The sequence below is a fragment of the Callospermophilus lateralis genome, chromosome 2 (assembly GCF_048772815.1).
Source record: "Callospermophilus lateralis isolate mCalLat2 chromosome 2, mCalLat2.hap1, whole genome shotgun sequence".
Classification (NCBI taxonomy): Eukaryota; Metazoa; Chordata; class Mammalia; order Rodentia; family Sciuridae; genus Callospermophilus; species Callospermophilus lateralis.
Genome location: NC_135306.1, coordinates 98,752,066 through 98,772,042, shown reverse-complemented (window position 1 = coordinate 98,772,042; position 19,977 = coordinate 98,752,066). Strand labels below are relative to the sequence as shown.

Genomic DNA, 19,977 nt, shown 5'->3' with positions numbered 1-19,977 from the left:
GAGAGCCAGCAAGGCCCACAAGTGACATGGACCAGAGGAAGAGAGCCTTGAGGACCTAAGCAACAGTGACTTCCTAGGAACTGGGAGATGGAGGAAGGTTAGATGTTACATTGTGAGACAGGAGGCTCAGCAAAGGAGCTAGGAGCCAGAGATTTGCCTCAAAATCATCATAGCCAGAGTGGGCAGTGTAGCTACAGTAAGATTGGGGGCAAGTGGTAATTGTTCAGGGAGGGTGATAGGCCCTCAGGGCCTCATTAGCCTTTTCTACTTTTATGTAGCTTTGAAATTTTCCATAACTTTAAAGGATGCCTTGAGAAGTTTTGTTTTGACGAGAGAACATTTAAAGAGCAGAGAATCTTGGTTCCCAATGCTATGTACCTAAGGGTCACACAGTGAGAGACGGCAAAGTATTTTCAGGTTCAGCACTTTGGAAGGACAGCTTTTGTCAGCATAGTGTGCATTTGTGTGTGCGTGGGAAGGCAGTGAGTCTAGAGCTCAGGGCACACATGGCTGGGGGTTTGGGGGACTCGTGTAGCTCAGTGATGGGGTGATCGACATGGAACATGTGCGCCCAAAGGAAAAGCCCTGTAATGCTGTGAGGTAATCTCCTGTTCTTTTCAGGGAGTAAACATCTCCTGTGTAGCAGGTTGTGAGGCTGCACAGTCTCCATCTATATCACCAGATGTGAGGTATGGAGGCCTCACTGGAGAGCCTGCTAAGAACTTTGTCATCATATGTTTTTCCTTTATGATGAAATACCCCTAATTCATTTTTAGCAATAGCAGGGGTGGGTTGCTAGATGTGTGTGTGTGTGTGTGTGTGTGTGTGTGTGTGTGTGCGCGCGCGGGCACACACATTATTTCTGTGGTCCAAAGGCAAGATTTATGATTATGGAATAGACAGTAGTTTGCTCTCTCCATTTTAGTTTTAAAAACTGTTTTCCTTTGGAATTCCAGAGCTAATGTTTTGTCTGCTTTCTATCTGACTCTCTTTGGGGAGGTGTGTGTGTGTGTGTGTGTGTGTGTGTGTTTCTTTTTTTTATCACCAGAGAGAGAAAGAGATTGGGGGGGGGGGGAGAGAGAGATGGAGGGAGAGAGAAAGAGAGAGAGAGAGAGAGAGAGAGAGAGGGAGGGAGGGAGAGGGAGAGGGAGAGGGAGAAAGAGAGACTGGAAACAAAGAATCCTTGTCTCTAAGCCCTAGCAGGCAGGAAACCCCAATCCCGAGGGAATTTATCCAGCCAGCCCTGTCCCGGAGTCAGACTCCAGCCCTCTGAATTCAATTTGACAGCTTGTCTGGGACACTTTCTAAGTAACCATTATCCTTCCTTTCTCTAAGTAAAAGAACTGTTATTCCTTTCCGTGGGTGTGCTGTGTGCACTGTTATCGCACACGTGTGGTTATATGGTGACGGGGACACACTTTCTCTAAATTATTGGAAACAGTTAGCATGTTTTCTAAGACAAGTGTAAATTTGTTCCAGGATAATGAGGCAAAAGACTTTTAGTATTAGCCATTGCCTCGTTAGAGGCAGTCCTATTTCAGCAGAAGAGAAATTTTGTTGGGGTATTGGGTGTATGCATTTCATTCCTTTGAGAATTCCTTTGAAACTGACACAGACAAAAGTGCCCTCTGATGACCAGTGCCCTTAGTCTCTGCATAGACTGACAGATGATAATTTTGAATAAATGTGTCACCATACATCTTATTGTAAAGGGAACTCAAATGTACACTTATGACCGCAGCAAGGCAGAGGTTATGGGGACAGGCAGGCACAATGAGAGTTGACTGCCTAGAGTTCAAAGGGTGCCTTGTTCTGTCTGGAAATGGGGCCATACTAGGCCCTGGTGACTTTGCTGTCATGTTGGGAGGGGCTCTGCACAGCCACCCTTCCAGCCTATTTGTATTTGAAGACCATCCAGAGGCAGTTCTGTAGGATCAGTCTAGGCATAAGTTCCAGAACAATCTGGATGACCTTGAAGCTTAGGGATGCCACAGCTTTGCCCAATAGGATTTTTGTATTTTACCTGTTTACATTCTGACCAAAAGATTTGCCCTTCAAATAGGAATCGATTCCTGTAGTCTGTCTGTAAGTACAATATGGACTGCTTCAACATTCACTCCTTGCCTAGTATACCCTTCCTCCCCTGCCTCACCCCCAACCCCACTACAGTCCATATTCTGGGAAACCACACACACCTTTAAAGCTCCAGTCAGATGGTGCTGCCTTGTTTATAGTCCCATCTGCCCCTTCCCCAAGGTGCTTTGAAATCAATTTCATTTGAAAAATGAGGGCTGAAGATGGATAGCAGTCTGATAAATCAAGCTGTACAAATTACAGAGAAGCAACCCTCTGTCCTTGTAAGCTTCATAGCTCTGTGGTTCTCAACAAGGAGTAAAAAAGGAAATCAGAGTCATTTGGGGATGTACCTCAAAGACACTTGCCAGGATGTTCAAGGGACCTACCCTGCCCCACCCACCCTCCTGCATAAATTCTGCAGTGTACCTGGTAGGTGAAAGAGCAGGCAGGACGTTGGAGAGAGCCCTTGTGTTCTTAGAATAAGCACCTTCTGTTGCTTCTGAAATGTTCTCACCTCTTTGCTCCAGCATTGTGAGCTAGTGTTTTAGTCAGCACTTAGTGAAGAAGACTTGTAGCTCCCTAGCTCACATCAGAGTCCTTCCTGCCACCATGGGTCTACTTCTTCACCCCCAACTCCTGTGCCAGAAGGCACCAGTCCCATACCCATTCCTGCTGCTCAGAAGTCCCCCCTTAGACCTTCCTCTCTCCTCAGGCCTGTCTTCTTCGGTCTTTATTCCTACCAAAGATGCTCTTAGACCTCCCTGGAGGGGAAAAAAATAGGACCTGGCAGTACTCATTTGTTCTGCCATGTTAACGACAACGACAACAAATGCATGAGCCCCGATGTGTTTTAATAAAAGAATGTGATTTTGTGTGAGCCTTGAAGGGGTAGGAGAAGGTGTGAGGCTGTGGAAAGGTAGTTGTGGGTGACTTGGCCCCCTGAGCAGGCTTCCAACCAGACTCAGCCTCGGACTACACCTCCCACACAGCTAGGGAGGGGCCCTGACACTGTAGCGCTCAGAGGCCTGGAGCTCCACTATGCTGATAGACTAGTTTTTCAGTGGCAGTTCATACTTCCGAAGTAGACCTTCCAGGTTTTGCATTCCGAATTCATCTATAGACTCCGGGCAATGACTATTTCAGTCCTGCCATGTCTACCAAGTTTCACTTTGACTTGGGCACTCATCCCAATCCAGATGACAAAGCTAAGACTCAAAATGAAATTGGTCTTAGTTAATGTAGCTGTATCAGCACTGCCATGTGGTCTGGCTTTGTAACTACATGTGGCCCCTATTGACTGTGTTCAGGAACAGGAGTCCAAAATACTTGAAATAAAGGGAGGGTCCATGGGCTTCCAGAAGACCCACTGGTGGCCACCTCTTCAAAAACCATCCTAAACGTGTTTTGCCTGTATGTTGATTTAGAAATCTCATGATAGGGAGGTAGTTTGGAGGGCAATGATTATTAGAAAATACAGGCAGTCCTTCATATGCAGGGGGTTCCATGTGCACAGATTCAAACAACCACAGACTGAAAATATTTGGGAGAAGAAATGCATCTGTACTGAACATATACAGACTTTTTCTTTGTCATTATTCCCTAAATAATACAGCATAATAACTATTTACCTTATATCAGGTACATGAGAAATCCAGAGATGACTTAAGATATATGAGAGAATGTGCAGAGGATGTATACAAATAATACACCCTTTCATGTAAGGATTTGAGCATTTGTGGACTTGGAGATACAAAGCAATGACTATATTCTTGAAAAGCTTGTTTAGTCCCATGCTCATAAACCAAATTCTATCTAGCCAGCTATCACATATCCATTATCTGTATATGCATTTGTCTGTCTATTGTTCTACCTACTATCTATCTGGAGAAAGAGAGACAGAGGAGCTTCTCTCAGGCCAGTCAGGGGTACCAGGGCTCAGGGAATCTTCTAGTGAAAAGCCAAGGTATACATAATATCATTTGCTATTTTCATGCCAAAATCTTTCCTAAGCTCTTTTCATAGATGTAACAACTTCCTTTCTTCAGAGAAGCCACAATCTAAGATAATAGGGAGCTCTCATACTGTGAAATATCCCTGTGGAAGAAGGTGAAGTCTTCAAGAAAGAAATCCTGGGGCTACACTAACCAGGACAGGAATGGTCTATTGCTCTCTGGTCTTTGGGAACAATAAACTCCCACACATGAGGATCAAGAAGTTTCACACGGCTCTTTAATAAAGTTTGAATTTTTGTCAGGCATAATCTAAAGAGAATATGATAACATTAAGTGGGACAATTACTTTGTCAAAATCCAACACGCCCTTCAATGCCTGATTCATTCCTTCAGCCTCCAGCTCTATTTTTCCTTACCCCTCAGACTACAGCCTCTTTACTGAACTCCCCACATTCATAGCTATTTATGAACCTAATTCAGATTACCTTTTAGTCTCTAATTATGAGTTTTGTCCTGTATTCTTTCTTCCAGTCCTGTAGTTATTCGGTAAATACCATTGACAGTTGATGGATTTATTGGGAAGGAGAAAAATCTAGTCTTTGTTAATTTAATTAAATTTACTCAGTCTTCTATTTCCACTAAAGAAAGAATGAGAAGAAAAGAGCTTTGATTAGCACAAGAAAGGTTAACTTCTTGTCTCCTGTGAAGGAAACTCTGGAGCAGAATAATATGTAGCTACTATTGTAGCAACTCCATAGGATACTTTGAAATATAGAAAGTGCTCTCACATGCATGACCTTATTTATTCTCTAAAGATCCCTGTGAGAACTAAATTCACTGTTTCCTTTTACAAACTCTTAAATTTAGGAATGATCAATTGTTTTCCTATCTTTTAAAGATATATTAATGAAAATGCAGAAAGATTACCCTAAATTCACCAAGGCATAACTGAGAGAGATGGGACGCAGACTGAGTTCTGACCCCCAATTGAAAGTCTCTCCCTTTACAATGAGCTGTTTCTCTATTTAGCTGAACTAGAGAAATTATCTTTTAATAGCTCTTAATAACAGTACAAACAGTTCTGCTCTTGATAAGACTTAGGTACCACTCTTCCAAAGAGTTGAAAATCACTGTTGTTATAATTTTGAAAAATCTTTGAGCCTAAAAATTTGTTGGCCTACCTGAAAAATAATTTTCAGTCTTGCCCAACATCCTAGAGGAATTTAGAGAAATACAGTTTTGATGCTATGAGTCATATTTTCAATTTCTATTAAAATTCTTACATGGCCACATGTGCTTTTTCTCAGCCTTTGGGCCTCCGGGCCTGGGCTAATTTGCATGTCTGGTTCAGATAATGTCTGAGGTCCTTACAGTCTGAAATGGAGTCTCCAATTCTATGATATAGTAAGTGAGACCACATTCCACCTACTAAGAATGGATGGTTCTTTTTATCTTAATTACTGTGCCTCTGACTGATACATAGATGCAGGACTCAGGGCCTGCTGCATTTCCTGATTACCTTCCAGGCCACAGGAAAAAACACAATACTCTTTAGGGATGAACTCACCTGTCCACTTCCCCCAAACTGACCCCAGACTCTTGTTCTTTACTGCAAAACACTTCAGCCGTCTGTCAAAAGGCAAATCCTGGGAAGAGTTAGGTTTAAAGTTTCTTGATTGTGATGGCAATCCTAAATCAATGTGAGTCTAAGACCACAGACTGGAAAATGACCCTGCTTACAAATCTGCAAAACTGGAAGAAATATGTTTACATTAAGCAATGGACTGTGCCCAGCTTACCTTTCCCTATCCCTCATCAAAACATCAAGAGATGCTATGAGCTTTTCAGCTACCCTCTGACATAAAGCAATTCTCATTACATAAAGAACTAATATAAAGGAATTGGCTTTCCAGGACTATGGGATCAATGTAGGGCCATTCAGGCATGTTTCAACAGAAAATCGTGGAGCCTTAGAAATCTTTTTCATCATGTTAGACAGATCAAGTTTTTGCTCTAATTATACATTTTCAGTGAGACCCTCCCAGGCTAGTGCTGCCTATACCCCTCTCCCACTTTTCCTTCTCTTGGTAGTATTCATCACCTTCTAATCTACAATATAGTTTACTGTTTGTTTTGAGTGTAAGCTCCACAGAGGAAGGATGTTTGTCTAGCCCTCATTGTATTCTCAGCACATAAACATGTCTGGCACCATAGCAGACATTCAATAAAACTGAATGAATAATGAATGAATGCAGATAGAATATATCAAGTAAATCCAACAAGCTGGTGTTAGTGGGGAGAAGCAAGAACTAGTTTGGGGGTAAAACAAAGGTGATAAAGATACAGTCCTTCTCTTCCAAAAGATTATAGCCTAGTGATGGAGACAAGTACCTAAAGAATGCCACTAGAAGACTAGCAAGACAAGGGCAATAAACATAGTGTGACTCACCAGGAAGCCCTGACATGTAGAACTTTGAAAGACAAGAATGCAAAAAGCTGAATTGTTAGGCAGACACCGAACTAGATCCTGCATGGAGAGGGAAGGCAACCTCACTGTGAATATCTCAGCCTGGGAAGGTCAGATCAGGGCTCTCTGCAGGGTACAGGGGGTTGAGCCGCTCATTTATTCTCAAGCCTGGTTAGCTAAGTGAACTGTTGTGTTTTCTTTTTCCAACCTGGAATTCTCTTAAACCCGAGGCAGATCTGACCAAAGAAGTATGCAATTTAGTTGCATCTACATGGCTCAGAGTGGAAGGGAGTTTTTGGCAAACACCCAATTCATCTAGTCAGTATGAATTGCTTTTCCACATAGGGCTGGCCCCCAAACCCTACTTGAGGTCTTATCAAAATAAGTAGTTCATTCAGACATCTGTGTCATTTGGACACAGAGCACACAGAAGAGACAGTGAAAGAAGGACCCAGCCTCTGCAGGGCACCTCACATGACAGTGGCAAGTCTAGGCCTGGCACGCATGCCACTTACCTTTCCAAACTTTTCATATTTAAAAACCATCCATTTCTTTCAGGCATTTTGCTCATGTCTATTTTTTCCCCGTCTGCACATGTAATGTCTGAAACACTACCACCATTATTCTCTACGCAGCAGGCCGGTTCTGAGGCTGAGAGGCTGTTGGATTCCAGGACAAGATCTGTGAGTGAAGGAAATCTGATCCAGGATAGTTGTTCTCTCTCTCTCTCTCTCCCCCCCCCAACCCCTTCCCTCCCTCCCTTCCTCCCTTCCGTCCTTCTTTCTTTCTATGAGTTCCAAGCTTGGGGAAAGGCTGCCCTGGATAGCTTCTTCCTCCTGAGGTCTGGAGGAAGCCAAGCTCCTCTGTGTTTCTTTGAGACGTAAGGAGCCACTGAAGCAAAGACTAGGGTGTCTCCTCTAGAATGGACTGAAGTGAGGTGAGGTCCTAGTCCTGAGCTTCAGGGCCCACAGGGACACAAGTAACTGATAGATAGGAACAAAGAGGCTGGATAATACCTGGGCCTCATGCCACACTTGATTCATGTTTGGAAATCACTGATTCAGAGGCACTCATTTGGAACTCTCCCTCTCCCGTTAGGACCCTTGGTCTTCTCTTCCTTTTAAAGGCCTCCCTAGAGGAGATTTTTAACCTTATTTCACCAAGGCAGACATTGTAGAGGTGCAAATAAGATAGAATATGATACATATGTATGGTGGGAATTTTTAGATCACCATTTATCAAATGCTTGTTTGGTCTTCATGGCAACATTATAAAGCATTTGTAATATATGCTTTTTAGAGAAGTAGAGCTGGAGGTTCCCAAAGACAGAGAAATGTGATCAAGATCACTCAGCTGAATAATGGCAGAGCTGGGACTGGAACAGGGCTAAGTGATGTCAGGGCCAGGTTGTAGCCACTGAGATAATCCTGACGCCCGCCAGAGAGAACAGATACCTCCATGGTGGAGCCCTAAGTCTCACTTAAGTTTTACTTGTGTTTGCACTGATTTTGAAGTGGGAGGACAAACCAGTAGGTCAAACCAGTAGACAAGAGAATGTCAGGAGTGGTGTGGCCACTGACAGAGCTAAGGGCAGGGACTGTAGCACAGACCATCACAGGAAGCTGGTCCTCAGTTTTGGGCTGAGAAGGTTCATGAAGCACTATAGGCTTTCACAGGAGGGACATGGTATAAGGAGAGCCCAGAACAAAGCACCCAAGTTGGGTTTGGTGGCCCTCCCTCAAGTCAGAGTCCATTAGAAGCACAGGACATCAGATGGAGATGTGGTTTAGAGGTCCACCTTGTTTGTCCTCCACAGTGGGCTTGGATCTTGGTTGAAAATAGAAGGCTTTGGGTCTCGGGACCCCCATTCATTCGAGTATTTTCCTTTGGCAACCTCACTTTCTCAAGAAAGGACATCTGGATCTGGCCATTAAGGTCCTTGCTCTGCTTGAAGCAGAAATGGCCTTGCCCATTCCTGGGCTGAAAGGCCTGTATTCAGAAGCAGGGCTTTCTGAGAATAAACAGGGTTCAGTGTTGCCAGGCTTCTCAGCAACAACCAGAAATTCAATGAGAAGTTTCAGGGAAAATGCATCTTTTTCCACCAAATCATTGAGAGTGAAGCCTTATGTTGTAGGGGACCAAGAGTGAAGCTCCTGTGTGCTGCTGGTGTCCCTGCTTTATTGGCTGCAGGGTGAGGTCATAACAAAGTGAAGAGTCACATGTTGGCTGGCACATCTGGGCCTGCAGACAGCTCACTGAAGGCATTGAGGCAGAAAGAAATGTCTATCCTGAGACATTTGGCCATATTTCCAGGACAGGTTTAAAGGCTTCACACAGAAAGTGAATTAGCACTGGAAGGTCTACGCCAGGGTCACATCCAGGGTCACATCCAGCAAAGACCTTCCCTTCCTAAAAGGAACTTGCAGGAAGAAAATCTCCAAGCTCATATTTCTCTACCCTGGGAGGCTCTCCTGGAATCTAAGAGAGCATTTAATGTCAAATTCAGCCACACTGAGCATTGCATAATAGAGAAACTGTTTAGGCCATTGTATATGGGAGGCTGAATTATCTACAATGGCTGGCAGTGCCCTGAATCTCCAGAACCAGGCTCAGGTCTCTTTGCTTTGGCAAAAACTGATCTCAGGACTGCCCGAAACCAGAAACCCCAGGCAAAGCTCTTTGGTGACTCTTCTGAAAATGAATCACAATAGGATTTGTCATCTTGGTACTCCATAAAGCCAGGGAATGTCAGCCTTCACTAAAGTAAAAAGTGAGTTTGTTAGAATCAGTGTGTGATTTTTCTGCTGATAAAGCATTTGCCACCACAAGGAAGTTCTGAGATTGTCAACTCCTGTGCTGGTTGAAACAGGCACATTTTTGCACACTGTATCTTTGGCCTCAAGTTTATCTTCTCAAAAGTCAGTTCTCGGAATGTAGCCTCCTTGCACCACGTTCAGGAACTCCAGTATGCACATTCAGGCTGTTCCTTGGAGCTAGTACACCATACTGGAGATCTGGATGCCTAAGAAGCTGATGCAGATGGTGTCAGGCTCTGGAAGGGGACGGTTTGTGCAGGAGTGTTAGCTGCTAGCTCCCTTGTCTACCTTTTTCACATTGGTTATAGTCATATTTCTGTTAGTGTGTCTGGTACCAAACTGATCACACTGCCAGGCATCCATGTAACATGAAGGAAGTAGGAAAAACAATACCCCGAACCCTCATTTCAGCAATGACATTGCACTGCTTAGCAAGGGGACACATACTATCATGCTAAACAAAATAAGCTAGATTCAGAAAGTCAAGTGTCCAATGTTTTCTCTCATATGTGGAAGAGAGAGAAATAAGAAAGGGATCTAACAAAAATAGAAGGGAGACTAATAGAGTAGAGGGAACAGGATCAAGAGATGGGAGGAGAAGGGCATGAGAAAGGACTAGGGAACAAAATCTACCAAAATATACTATATCCATGTATGAATATACCTCAATGAATCTTGATTTTATATAAATTATAATATAGTAATTAAAAGAATAATAATAGAAAGGAGATCAGTAGACAAGAGCAAGTGGATAGTGGGAGGATAAAAGAAGGGGCATGAAACATATCAAATTATACAATGTGCCTATAAAAACATATCACAATAAATCCTACCATTATGTATGATTAAAATTCACCAATTAAAAAAACAAAGGGATAGATTCTAATAAATGCATGGTTAGGTATTTCATCCTGTAAGAACATCAGAGTATACTTAGGCAGACTAAGGGAACCGTGATATCACTAGGCAATACAACCTAATGGGACCATTTTCTTGTATGCCATCTGCTGTTGACAGAAAAATTGTTATACGGTGCATGACTGTATAGGAAATGAAATGCAAGCCACCTAATCAGTGGCAGCCAATCCTTGACTTCCCTGTAGGGTCAAACTTTTAGTCTCTACCCCCAAATATGTGGATGATTGTCCAACACACTCAGAGGGCACACAGGGTTGACATAGTCTATGTTCCTTATCACTCCAAACATAAATCACCTGAAGACTTAGGGGGGTAGGAAGAAGTCAAAGTGGGAATCCTGGATTCTCTTTAGCTAATAAACAATGAAAGGAAGGGTGTGCAAGGAGAAAATATTGGCCCATTTTTCTCATTCATTCAACCAATAGTGTATGCTTACTGTGTGAGTCAGAGAGCACAGCCTAGCTCCCTGCCCTTGGGGTAGGGACTTTCAGGTGGGGAATACAAACAACAGAAAGCTAACATGGATTGATTATTGATTCAGTTAGACTATAACTGGAAATATTAGAAAAGCAGAGTAAAAAGGAGAGAGGAAGGGGGAAGATTTGGCATTTGGAAGGCTGGCCAACATGTTTCTGAATGTGAATATTTTTTTAGATATATAATAAGGGTGCAAATCCTAATACTGATTGCTAACTTCTAGGAGGTCAACTCTGTGCTAGGCACTGTGTGGAGTGTTTACTTGGATATCTCATTTTGTTTCATGGCTGTGTCAGTTCTTCAAATCTCTAAGGCAGGATGCCAGACCTTAGCTCTTGGCCTCAGCCTTCTCCAACTTCATACTTTTGTCTTTGCAGCAGGAATTGCTTTCAAAACATTGGCTTTAATTTCAGTCTTCCATTGAGTGGGTGTCCCCAAGAACTCTAGCACTTATAGAATACAGTGGTTAAATCCTAAGTAAATGGGCTCTGGCTGTCCTTTGAAGATTTAGGTGTAGTGGTAGAATTTTCCATGGAAATGGAGGGGAATGAAAAAGCAAAAGGGAGGGAGCCCTGGGATCTCTGTTGTTTTGACTCCACAGACCCCCACTTGTTGGTTGGCTGAAGAGATGCTGACGGCATGGGCTGTGGCTGTTTATTGCTCTATTAACTTCACAGGGAGAACAAGTTCAGGCTGATTGCTGGGTGGCCTCCCTGTATATGTCACTTCCTTTTTTTTTTTTTTTTTTTTTTCCTTTTTTAAACTTTTGGGAGGACTGTATGGTTTGTTGGGACTTCTAGGGTTTTGCTGTGAGAAAGGCCTGCAGGAAGGTCTGGCATCCCTCCTCAAGACTGAGACATGGCAGAAAAGTTGGGACTTCCAGGCCACTTCTCTGGTTTCGAACTTTGATTGGTGACTTAGAGAAGAACCCATTGACCATCTACCCACTGTTGGTGAGAGGGAATTCATTCCTACAATTCTGGAACTTTCCAGGCCTGCTCTGTCCCTGGAGCTAGATAAAAGAATAGGAAGAAAATCTAATAAGAAGTCAATAGCAACTGTACCCATGATGGGCCATAATTTGGACTCAAAAAATATAGTTCTGAATGGTTTTAGCATAGCTTTCAGCCAGGATTGAAGCCTTAAGTGATTGAGTAGAAAAAAATTGAAACAGAGATTTTTATCAGTGCAGTAAGTGAGAACACAAGTCAGGACTTCAGATGACACATACAGATTCCTTGAACTTAGTGGGATTTTCTTTCTCTCTTTCTTTTTCTTTATAATTTTTCCATTTGTTCCAATTAGTTGCACATGACAGTAGAATGCGTTTATGCACTTTGATAGATCATACATAAATGGGGTATCGTTTTTCATTTTTTTGATTATACATGTTGTAGAATCACATCAGTCATGCAGTCATATATGTACATAAGGTAATAACGTCTGTTTCATTCTATTATCTTTCTTATCCCCATATCTCCTCTCCTCCCTTCACTCCCCTCTACCTAGTCTAAAATAACTCTGTTCTTCCCTAGCACCCTGCCCCCCTTATTGTGAATTAACATCTGCATATCAGAGAAAACATTAGGCCTTTGGATTTTGGGGATTGGCTTATTTTGCTTAGCATGATATTCTCAAACTCCATCCATTTACCAGCAAATGCCATAACTTTATTCTTCTTTAAAGCTGAGTAATATCCCATTGAATATATGTACCACATTTTCTTTATACATTCATCTATTGAAGGGCACCTAGATTTATTCCATAGTTTAGCTATTTTGAATTGAATTGTTATAAATTGATGAGGCCACATCACTGTAGTATGCTCAACACCAAAAAAAACAACCCAATGAATAAATGGGCTAAGGAACTGAACAGACACTTCTCAGAAGAAAAAAATGCAATCAACAAATATAAGAAAAAATGTTCAACATTTCTAGCAATTAGAGAAATACAAATCAAAACCACTCTAAGATTTCATCTCACTCCAGTCAGAATGATGATCATCAAGAATACAGGCAACAATAACTGTTGGTGAAAATGTGGAGGAAAAGGAACACTTATTGCTGGTGGGACTACAAATTGATGCAACCACTATGGAAAGCAGTATGCAGATTTCTCAGAAAATCTTGGAATGGAATCACCATTTGACCCAGCTATCTGACTCCTCAGTTCATACCCAAAGGATTTCTTTCTTTTTCTTGAATTTGTCACTTTCAATTTACTTTCTATAGTGTTCTTACAAAATGCCCTTCCCTTATGCTCCCAGATGCATCCTACACACTACATGAGCCTGTTCTCCATTGCACTCTGATTCCCAGGTACCACTGTATACCTGAACCCCTTCCCTCTTTGACTTCTCCTGTCTGAATTACCAAGTTTACAAAGCTTACTTAGCTTCCTCAACATGGCCTTGACTGACCCTTTCTGCTTGCTCTCTCCTGTCCCTCCACATCCCTCCTCTTTGGTCATGCACTTGACATCACACCACCCACACCTGCAAATTCCTGCTGCTGCTTTGCTCGCACTGCCCCCTCCAGTGAGTCCCCACTCAAGCCCACTATCCCTGTGAAGGTATCTTTGCTCCCAGTTCTACTTGCCTCTCCCTCCTTAACCTCCAGTAACCCTTGCAATCTCCACCATGCCTTTAGCATGGGACCACATTTCTTCACTATCTTGATGATCATCTCAGATCTAAGTGCAAGGCCAGGAAATTTGTTTCATTATTCTGTCACATCTACTTTGAGGCTGAGCATAATACAGTGCAGAAGTTCGTCCCAAATAAATGACTGGAGGCTAAACGGAACAGCCCCCTCACTTTCCCCACCCAAGGACAAATCTTGGATGACTCTCTCCTTCCCCTTTGTTTATCCCACCACTGACAGACCCCTGCAGAGCCCTTCAGGAAATGCCCTAGAACCTTCATCCTCACTCCAAGCTCATAACAAGATGGCTTTCCATTTTCTTGGTTTGTTTTTAAACAAGAAGAATCTGTTTTCAGGAGGAATCACAAAAGAGATTTTTAAAAGATAAAAATAAAGACAGATGACTTAAAGGAGTTAAATTTTGTCTCTTTGTCCCCTTCCCTGGCCTTCCTCTGCATCCCCGTCCCCCTCGCTCTCTGTTTTGCTTTTCATGCCAATTGCTAAAGACTGTAATTTAAAAACTGAACTGACTTTTCCAGAGCCATGAAGAATGTGCATCTGCACGTGGATTTTTCCACAAGAAAATTGTCCCTGTCTTTTGGTTCTCCTTAGCCAGTAACAGTGAGAACAGGCAATCGGATGCATCCATCCATATTCCCAGTTCTTATTCTAATTTGTTGGAGAGGCTCAGAAGGGGTCAAAAGGGATGGTTTGTGTTTCACCCTGTCAGACTGCTGTTTGATGAGGTTTGTGCTCCATTTGTTCAGATGGTTTTTATGGTTTCTTTGTTGTTTGTGGAAAGACTTTGAAAGTCATAATTCTGTATCCTTAAGCCCTCCTGCTATTCCTGCTCCAAGTCTCAATGGGACTCACACCACGAGAAAGGAAATGACGAAAGTATCCAGCCAGATAGTTAGGCAATTTTTGAGCAAAGTTCTGTAGATGTTTGGACTCTTTGAAAAAAGATTGGGGAACACAAAAGTTCAGGTTCCATGGAATTTTCTCCAGTATATCCCAGAAGCAAGCTTCTAGTCATTTCTAAGCAGAAACCACAATTCTGGCCTTTTCCCTTTCTCTATGGTCATCAAACCCAGCCCCCTCTACTACCAGCAGAAAAGTCTGAGAGACCTAAGACAGCCTGGAATCGGCTCACACTCTAAGAATCCTCCGACAACATCAGTGTGCTGAAATAAGAGGCTGGTGGTGGCCTCCCAGGGATGTCAGAGGCTTAGACTTTGAGATATTCAGCCATGGAACTTTTCATCTGGACATTCCCCATCTCTTCAGAGTTGCTCAAGGGACTTTGCTATACAACTATGGACACGTTTTCTTTCTAACCTCTTGTTAATTTATATTTGTAGAAAACTGTATAAGGTGCTTTACATACGTAATCTCATTTGGTCATTAGTACAACCCCATAAGGTAAAATTGTATTTTCATATTAAAGACAGTTAAGGCTCAGAGCAGTCTTATGATTCATTAATCACCAACAGATAAGGCAGAGATGGAACTTCAACTGTTCCTCCAACTTCGAATTTAGGGTTGTCCATACAACTTCAGCTTCCGGATAAGACTGAGACCTTCTCAAAATCAGTGTTCATGTTTCTTCCACCACCCCACCCGCAAACCCAGGGGAAAAGTACACTTCAGGAATTTAGTGATGTTTAAAAAGTTATTGCTGAACTAAATTTAATTTCTTCTGATCACTAAGAGATAATCTCCATGCAACCTTTTTGCAAAGCAAGCAAAGCTAACTTATCCCTATTTTTTGTTTTTCATTAGATCCTTCTTATGACTCAGTCAGGAGAGGAGGATGGGGCAATAACATGAATTCTGGCCTCAACAAAAGTAAGTAAATGTCATAGCATTCTTTGGGAGGAAAGAGTTTTTCTGAGGATAGGGGTGGAAAATAGGACCATGAGATAAAGAATAGGAGCAAGCACCATGCTTTATGAGTAGATATCAACATTAATTTCCAGGAGCAGGTATAGCTCAGTGGTGGAGCACATGCTTAGCACATACCGGGCCCAAGGTTCAATCTCCAGCACTAAAAGAAAAAATATATTAATTTTCAACTTAGATCCTGTCCATGATACCCACTCCCGGAAAGATTGTATGGGATTTTTTTTGTTTAAATCTTTGAGATTTATTTCATTGCACTTGGTTTTAGAATTTTTGGAGTTTGAAAGGTTTCTTGGGACAACTTTCTGTAGGAATGAAAGGTAACTGGGTTTGGATTCTGTAAGTTATATCAGGATAATGAACCTCTATGACTTTGTTTCTCCAGTTGATGAGGCTTAGTCAAACCAATGTTTCTATCCTTATTTTGTGAATGACTGATATGCAAGATAACCTGATGAGAAGATGGTAGAGGTCAGAGTTATCAATTTGCCCACCAGCTGGTGAGGATATGACAGTTAACCCAATTCTTCCCATTAAGGGAGTTAGGAAAGAGAATGATTCATGAGTTCAGAACCAAAGTATGTCAATCCTGTTGTCTTAGGAAGTAAAATATCAAGCCAATGAATTATAGACAATTCTTTTGAGAAAGCACTTACGATTCCAAATGAATGCCTAAGCAATAACTAAGATCCCTTTTGGCTTTATGTATTCATTATTTGCTTATTCTGCACCTAGCACTTGGCTCCTTGGGACTCACAAAGATGAATAAGACAGGGCAGGGCAGAAATCATACACTCCCTTTTTTTCACCTGGATGATATCCAGGAAGACCTCTGTGGACTTGCTACCATTTAAGTTAGCTCTGGAAGGAGAGGCAGGGTTTGTACCTGGGGAGATGAGGTAGAAAGGCACTTCAGTAGACAAGGATACAGGAGGAAGGCATTGGAGTTGGTATATCTGGTTAGAACCCCCAGTTCCTGGAGTTTAGTGAATGTGGTAGAAAAGAAGCCTGGAAAGATAAGAATGGGACTGTGAATGATGCTATGAAGATGGACTTACTTCTCAGGCAACCAGGAGTCACTAAGGTTTCTAAACAGTAGAGTAGATGATAGGTCTGAGGGAAGAGTGAAGGGTGGTAAGTACGCCACTCAGGTTAAGACAGAGATCACACAAGAAGCAACAGAGATCCAAAATGGAGAAGCAAGTGTAGGAATGGGGTGGGTGTGGGTCAGAACTATCAAAACTTACAAAGCATGGAATCATGGGATGCAGATGACCTTAGCTCAGATATCATCTTCTCATTGAAGACCTTTCTAAATGTCCTATTTAAAAATTAACTCTGTAGCCCCAGGACCAACAGACACACTAAACTATTGGTTTAAAATTTTGGGTACCAGGGATTGAACCCAGGGGCACCAAAAACTGAGCAACATCCCAGCCCTTTTTTTATTTTGATTTTTTTGAAATAAGGTCTTGCTAAATTTATCAGGGCCTTGCTAAGTTGCCAAGGCTGGCCCTGCGATCCTCCTTCCTCAGTCTCTGGAGTTGCTAGGATTTGGGCATGGTAGCACATGCCTATCATCCCATGCCCAGCTACTTCTTATTTATTTATTTGTTTGTTTGTTTTCCTTAAATTTTTTTGTCTCCTCTGTTAAAATGTAAGCTCTACAGCAACTGCTTGTTCACTGCTGAATCTCCTGCACAGAGAACAGGGCCAGCACAGAGTGATTCTTGATAAATATTTATAAAATGAAATGAATATGAGTCAATGGAGACTGAGTGAATGGAAGCCCAGGCATCCGCCTTCTGGCTTCTGACAAGATGTTTCTTTCCCTCATGGAGAATGTCTCACCATCTTTTCTCTCCTCTGCTCAGGTCCTCCCCTTGCAGGGGCACAAACGATGAGTAAGAACACAGAACAGCGGCCCCAGCCAGGTACTTGACTTAGATGTACACTCTCTCCTTTGCTTCTTATGAATTCCACGTGGTCCACTTCTGGATGGAGGGTTTAGAAAATATGCAGTTGGCCCTCCATACCTGTGGGCTCTGCATCCAGGGATTCAATCAACCTCAAAATGAATAATGGTAAAAAAAAAAAACAAAAAGGCTGTAGATATGCTGACTTTTTTCTTGTCATTATCCCCTAAATAATAGAGTATAACAGCCATTTATGTAGCATTGTACTAGGTATTATAGTAATCTAGAGATGATTTAAAATATATGGGACAATTATGTAGGTCAAATGCAAATACTACAATACATTTCATTGGGGGCTTGAGAAACCATGGATTTTGGTATCTTTGATGCAGGGGAATAGGCATGGCAGCTGGAACCAATCCCTAATCTATGTGGAGAGATAACTACTATGTATGTTATGTCTGTCTTCTTTCCAAAAGAGTCTATATTTGATTCCCTATAATATATCTGTGAATTAAGTAATAAGTATTAAAATCAGACAGACTTGTTAAATAGTATAGGTGAAAGGAACTTAAAGATTAAAGTTCCAGGGCCCAGAGAGGTAAGTAATTTGCTAAAAATTACACAGCTGGTGTATGAAAGGACATGAGTTTTCACCCAGCATCCTACATTCTTATTTGAGCCTTTTATGCTTCACCAAACCATACTTTCCAAAAATATCCTCATCCATTGATGGATCTATTTAGCTTAAGACAGAAGACACTTTTAAACCATGGTCTTAAAGACGTTTAGTATTGGAATGGAACTTAGAGACTCAAGCCTATTGACACCTTCTATAATGTTTTGGTCCTACACTTAACTCACCTTTAATTCAATACTTACAGAAGAGCAGGGAGTTGACTACTTAGTTCAGCTCAATTCCACTCTCTGAGCCAAAGTCCTCCCAATACCTTCCTCTTCAAATTCCTTGTTTGCCCTCTGAAGAAAAGCCCTATATGAAAGTCCTTCATGGATCTAAAGTCAGCTGTTGAACCCAAGCCCAGACACCAGCTTTACCCTGTATTTTTTACATGACACAGCTGCTATTAAGTTCTGAACCAGCCATCTGTTTTGAGATGAGCTAACATCATTCTCCATCTCTACCCAAGACAGAACAAGAGAAAATTGCCCAGGAAGGTAAAGACAAAACCTGATGTGAAACACAAGTCAGATATAGAGAGTTTCAAACCAATTCCAGCAACAACAAAATTAGACAATACCTGCCAAAAATATTTTATTTATCATACTAAAAGTGTGATTGAAAAAAGTGGACTAAATGGCCTTAAGGACTCTTCAAGTCAATTCCTGATTCTAAATAGAAACCTAAAAGTCGTACTGATTTGTTTAAACTGCAATTATAAAACAGTCAAATCCTACAGAAGAGTTAACCCAGCCAAGTTGAGATCCAGTTCTCTACCATGATTTCCTCAACTAAAAAAAAAAAGATGAATATCACCTAAACCATACTGCAAAAACTTTTTTATGGCTAAATAATCACATAAGTTGTAAGTAAACTGAGATTTTAAGAACAGTGATTTTAGAGCTAAAATACAAATTCTGGTTACTGTTGTCCTTTCCAAGTTTCAAATCACAGAGTGTTGTTCTAGAAGGGAACTGAGGCCAGAAGCCCAACCTACTCATTTTGCAGATGAGAAAACTGATACCCAGAAATTGTCCAACAAATTATTTAGTTTATAACAAGGTTGGAACTACAACTCAAATGGCTTGGTTTCCAGGCATGTGGTTTTTATGCTCCATCAGTAATGTTTTTAGTATTAGGTGGAACTATTAAAGACCAGCTCTCATCATAAGACCTTCTTCAAGCCCATTTAATAACTGATCCTTCAGTTTACTCACTGCATGGTTGAATATTAGTCAGCTCCTTTCCAAACATTTCCATGATTTTGTTTTGGGTAATGACAGTATAATCTATAAATTTTAGAAACCAAATATGAAAAAATGATGCCGTCACTATTCCATGATATTTTGACCATACTGTGATCAAAATCTTGGAAGTCTTTAAATAAAAGCAATGAAGTTTTCTGAAATCAGACTTTCCTATGATATTGCAATAAAAATAGAAACCATTGGAGTTTTGTTATCATTGATGCTATTGTTATATTTTTATTAACAGCAAAGCCAACTTCCTTTTTTTTTCTTCCTTAGATCCATATCAGATCTTGGGCCCCACCAGCAGCCGTCTAGCCAATCCTGGTAAGTGCATTGGCCTGCAAGCCTTTCTTTGCAGAGTGTCTCCAAGCTTTGGGTGGTCATGGAGACCTATGTCCTGAGGGCAGACACCTGAGTGTGGAGTAGCCTATGCTTCCTCCCTTGAACCTGCTAAACACCTGTCCCAGGGTATCGCAACATCTCTACTGAGGTTCAGACTACTAGCAAATGGCATAGGTAGAAGTTTCAATAGGGAAAAAGGGAGAAGTAAGAAAGGAAACAACTCCTATGAGATCTGTTATCCCATCCATGAAAGAACCAAGTGAACAAATATTCCAAAAGTGTTTTAGGCCAGGCATGTGGCACTTGCCTGTAATTCCAGCGACATGGGCAGCTGAGGCAGGAGGATCATGAGTTCAAAGCCAGCTTTAGCAATGGTGAGGCACTAAGCAATTCAGTGAGACCCTGTCTCTAAATAAAACACAAAATATGGCTAGGGATGTGGTTCCGTGGTCAAGTGCTCCTGAGTTCAATCCCCAGTACCAAAACAACAATAATAACAACAACAAAACAATGCTTTAGTTAGTTTGTTTGTTTTTG

General features: G+C 41.7%; 1 protein-coding gene across 3 annotated transcripts in view; it reads left to right on the top strand.

Moving 5' to 3' along the window:
- The window catches only part of Fli1 (Fli-1 proto-oncogene, ETS transcription factor), a 120,373-nt gene that overhangs the window by 97,289 nt on the left and 3,107 nt on the right, over positions 1-19,977 (top strand). For all 3 annotated transcript variants that reach the window (XM_076846180.1, XM_076846181.1, XM_076846179.2), the window contains exons 6-8: positions 15,134-15,199; positions 17,128-17,187; positions 19,375-19,422. In XM_076846180.1, coding sequence (XP_076702295.1) covers positions 15,134-15,199; positions 17,128-17,187; positions 19,375-19,422 — 174 coding nt within the window. The remainder of the gene's footprint in view (positions 1-15,133; positions 15,200-17,127; positions 17,188-19,374; positions 19,423-19,977) is intronic.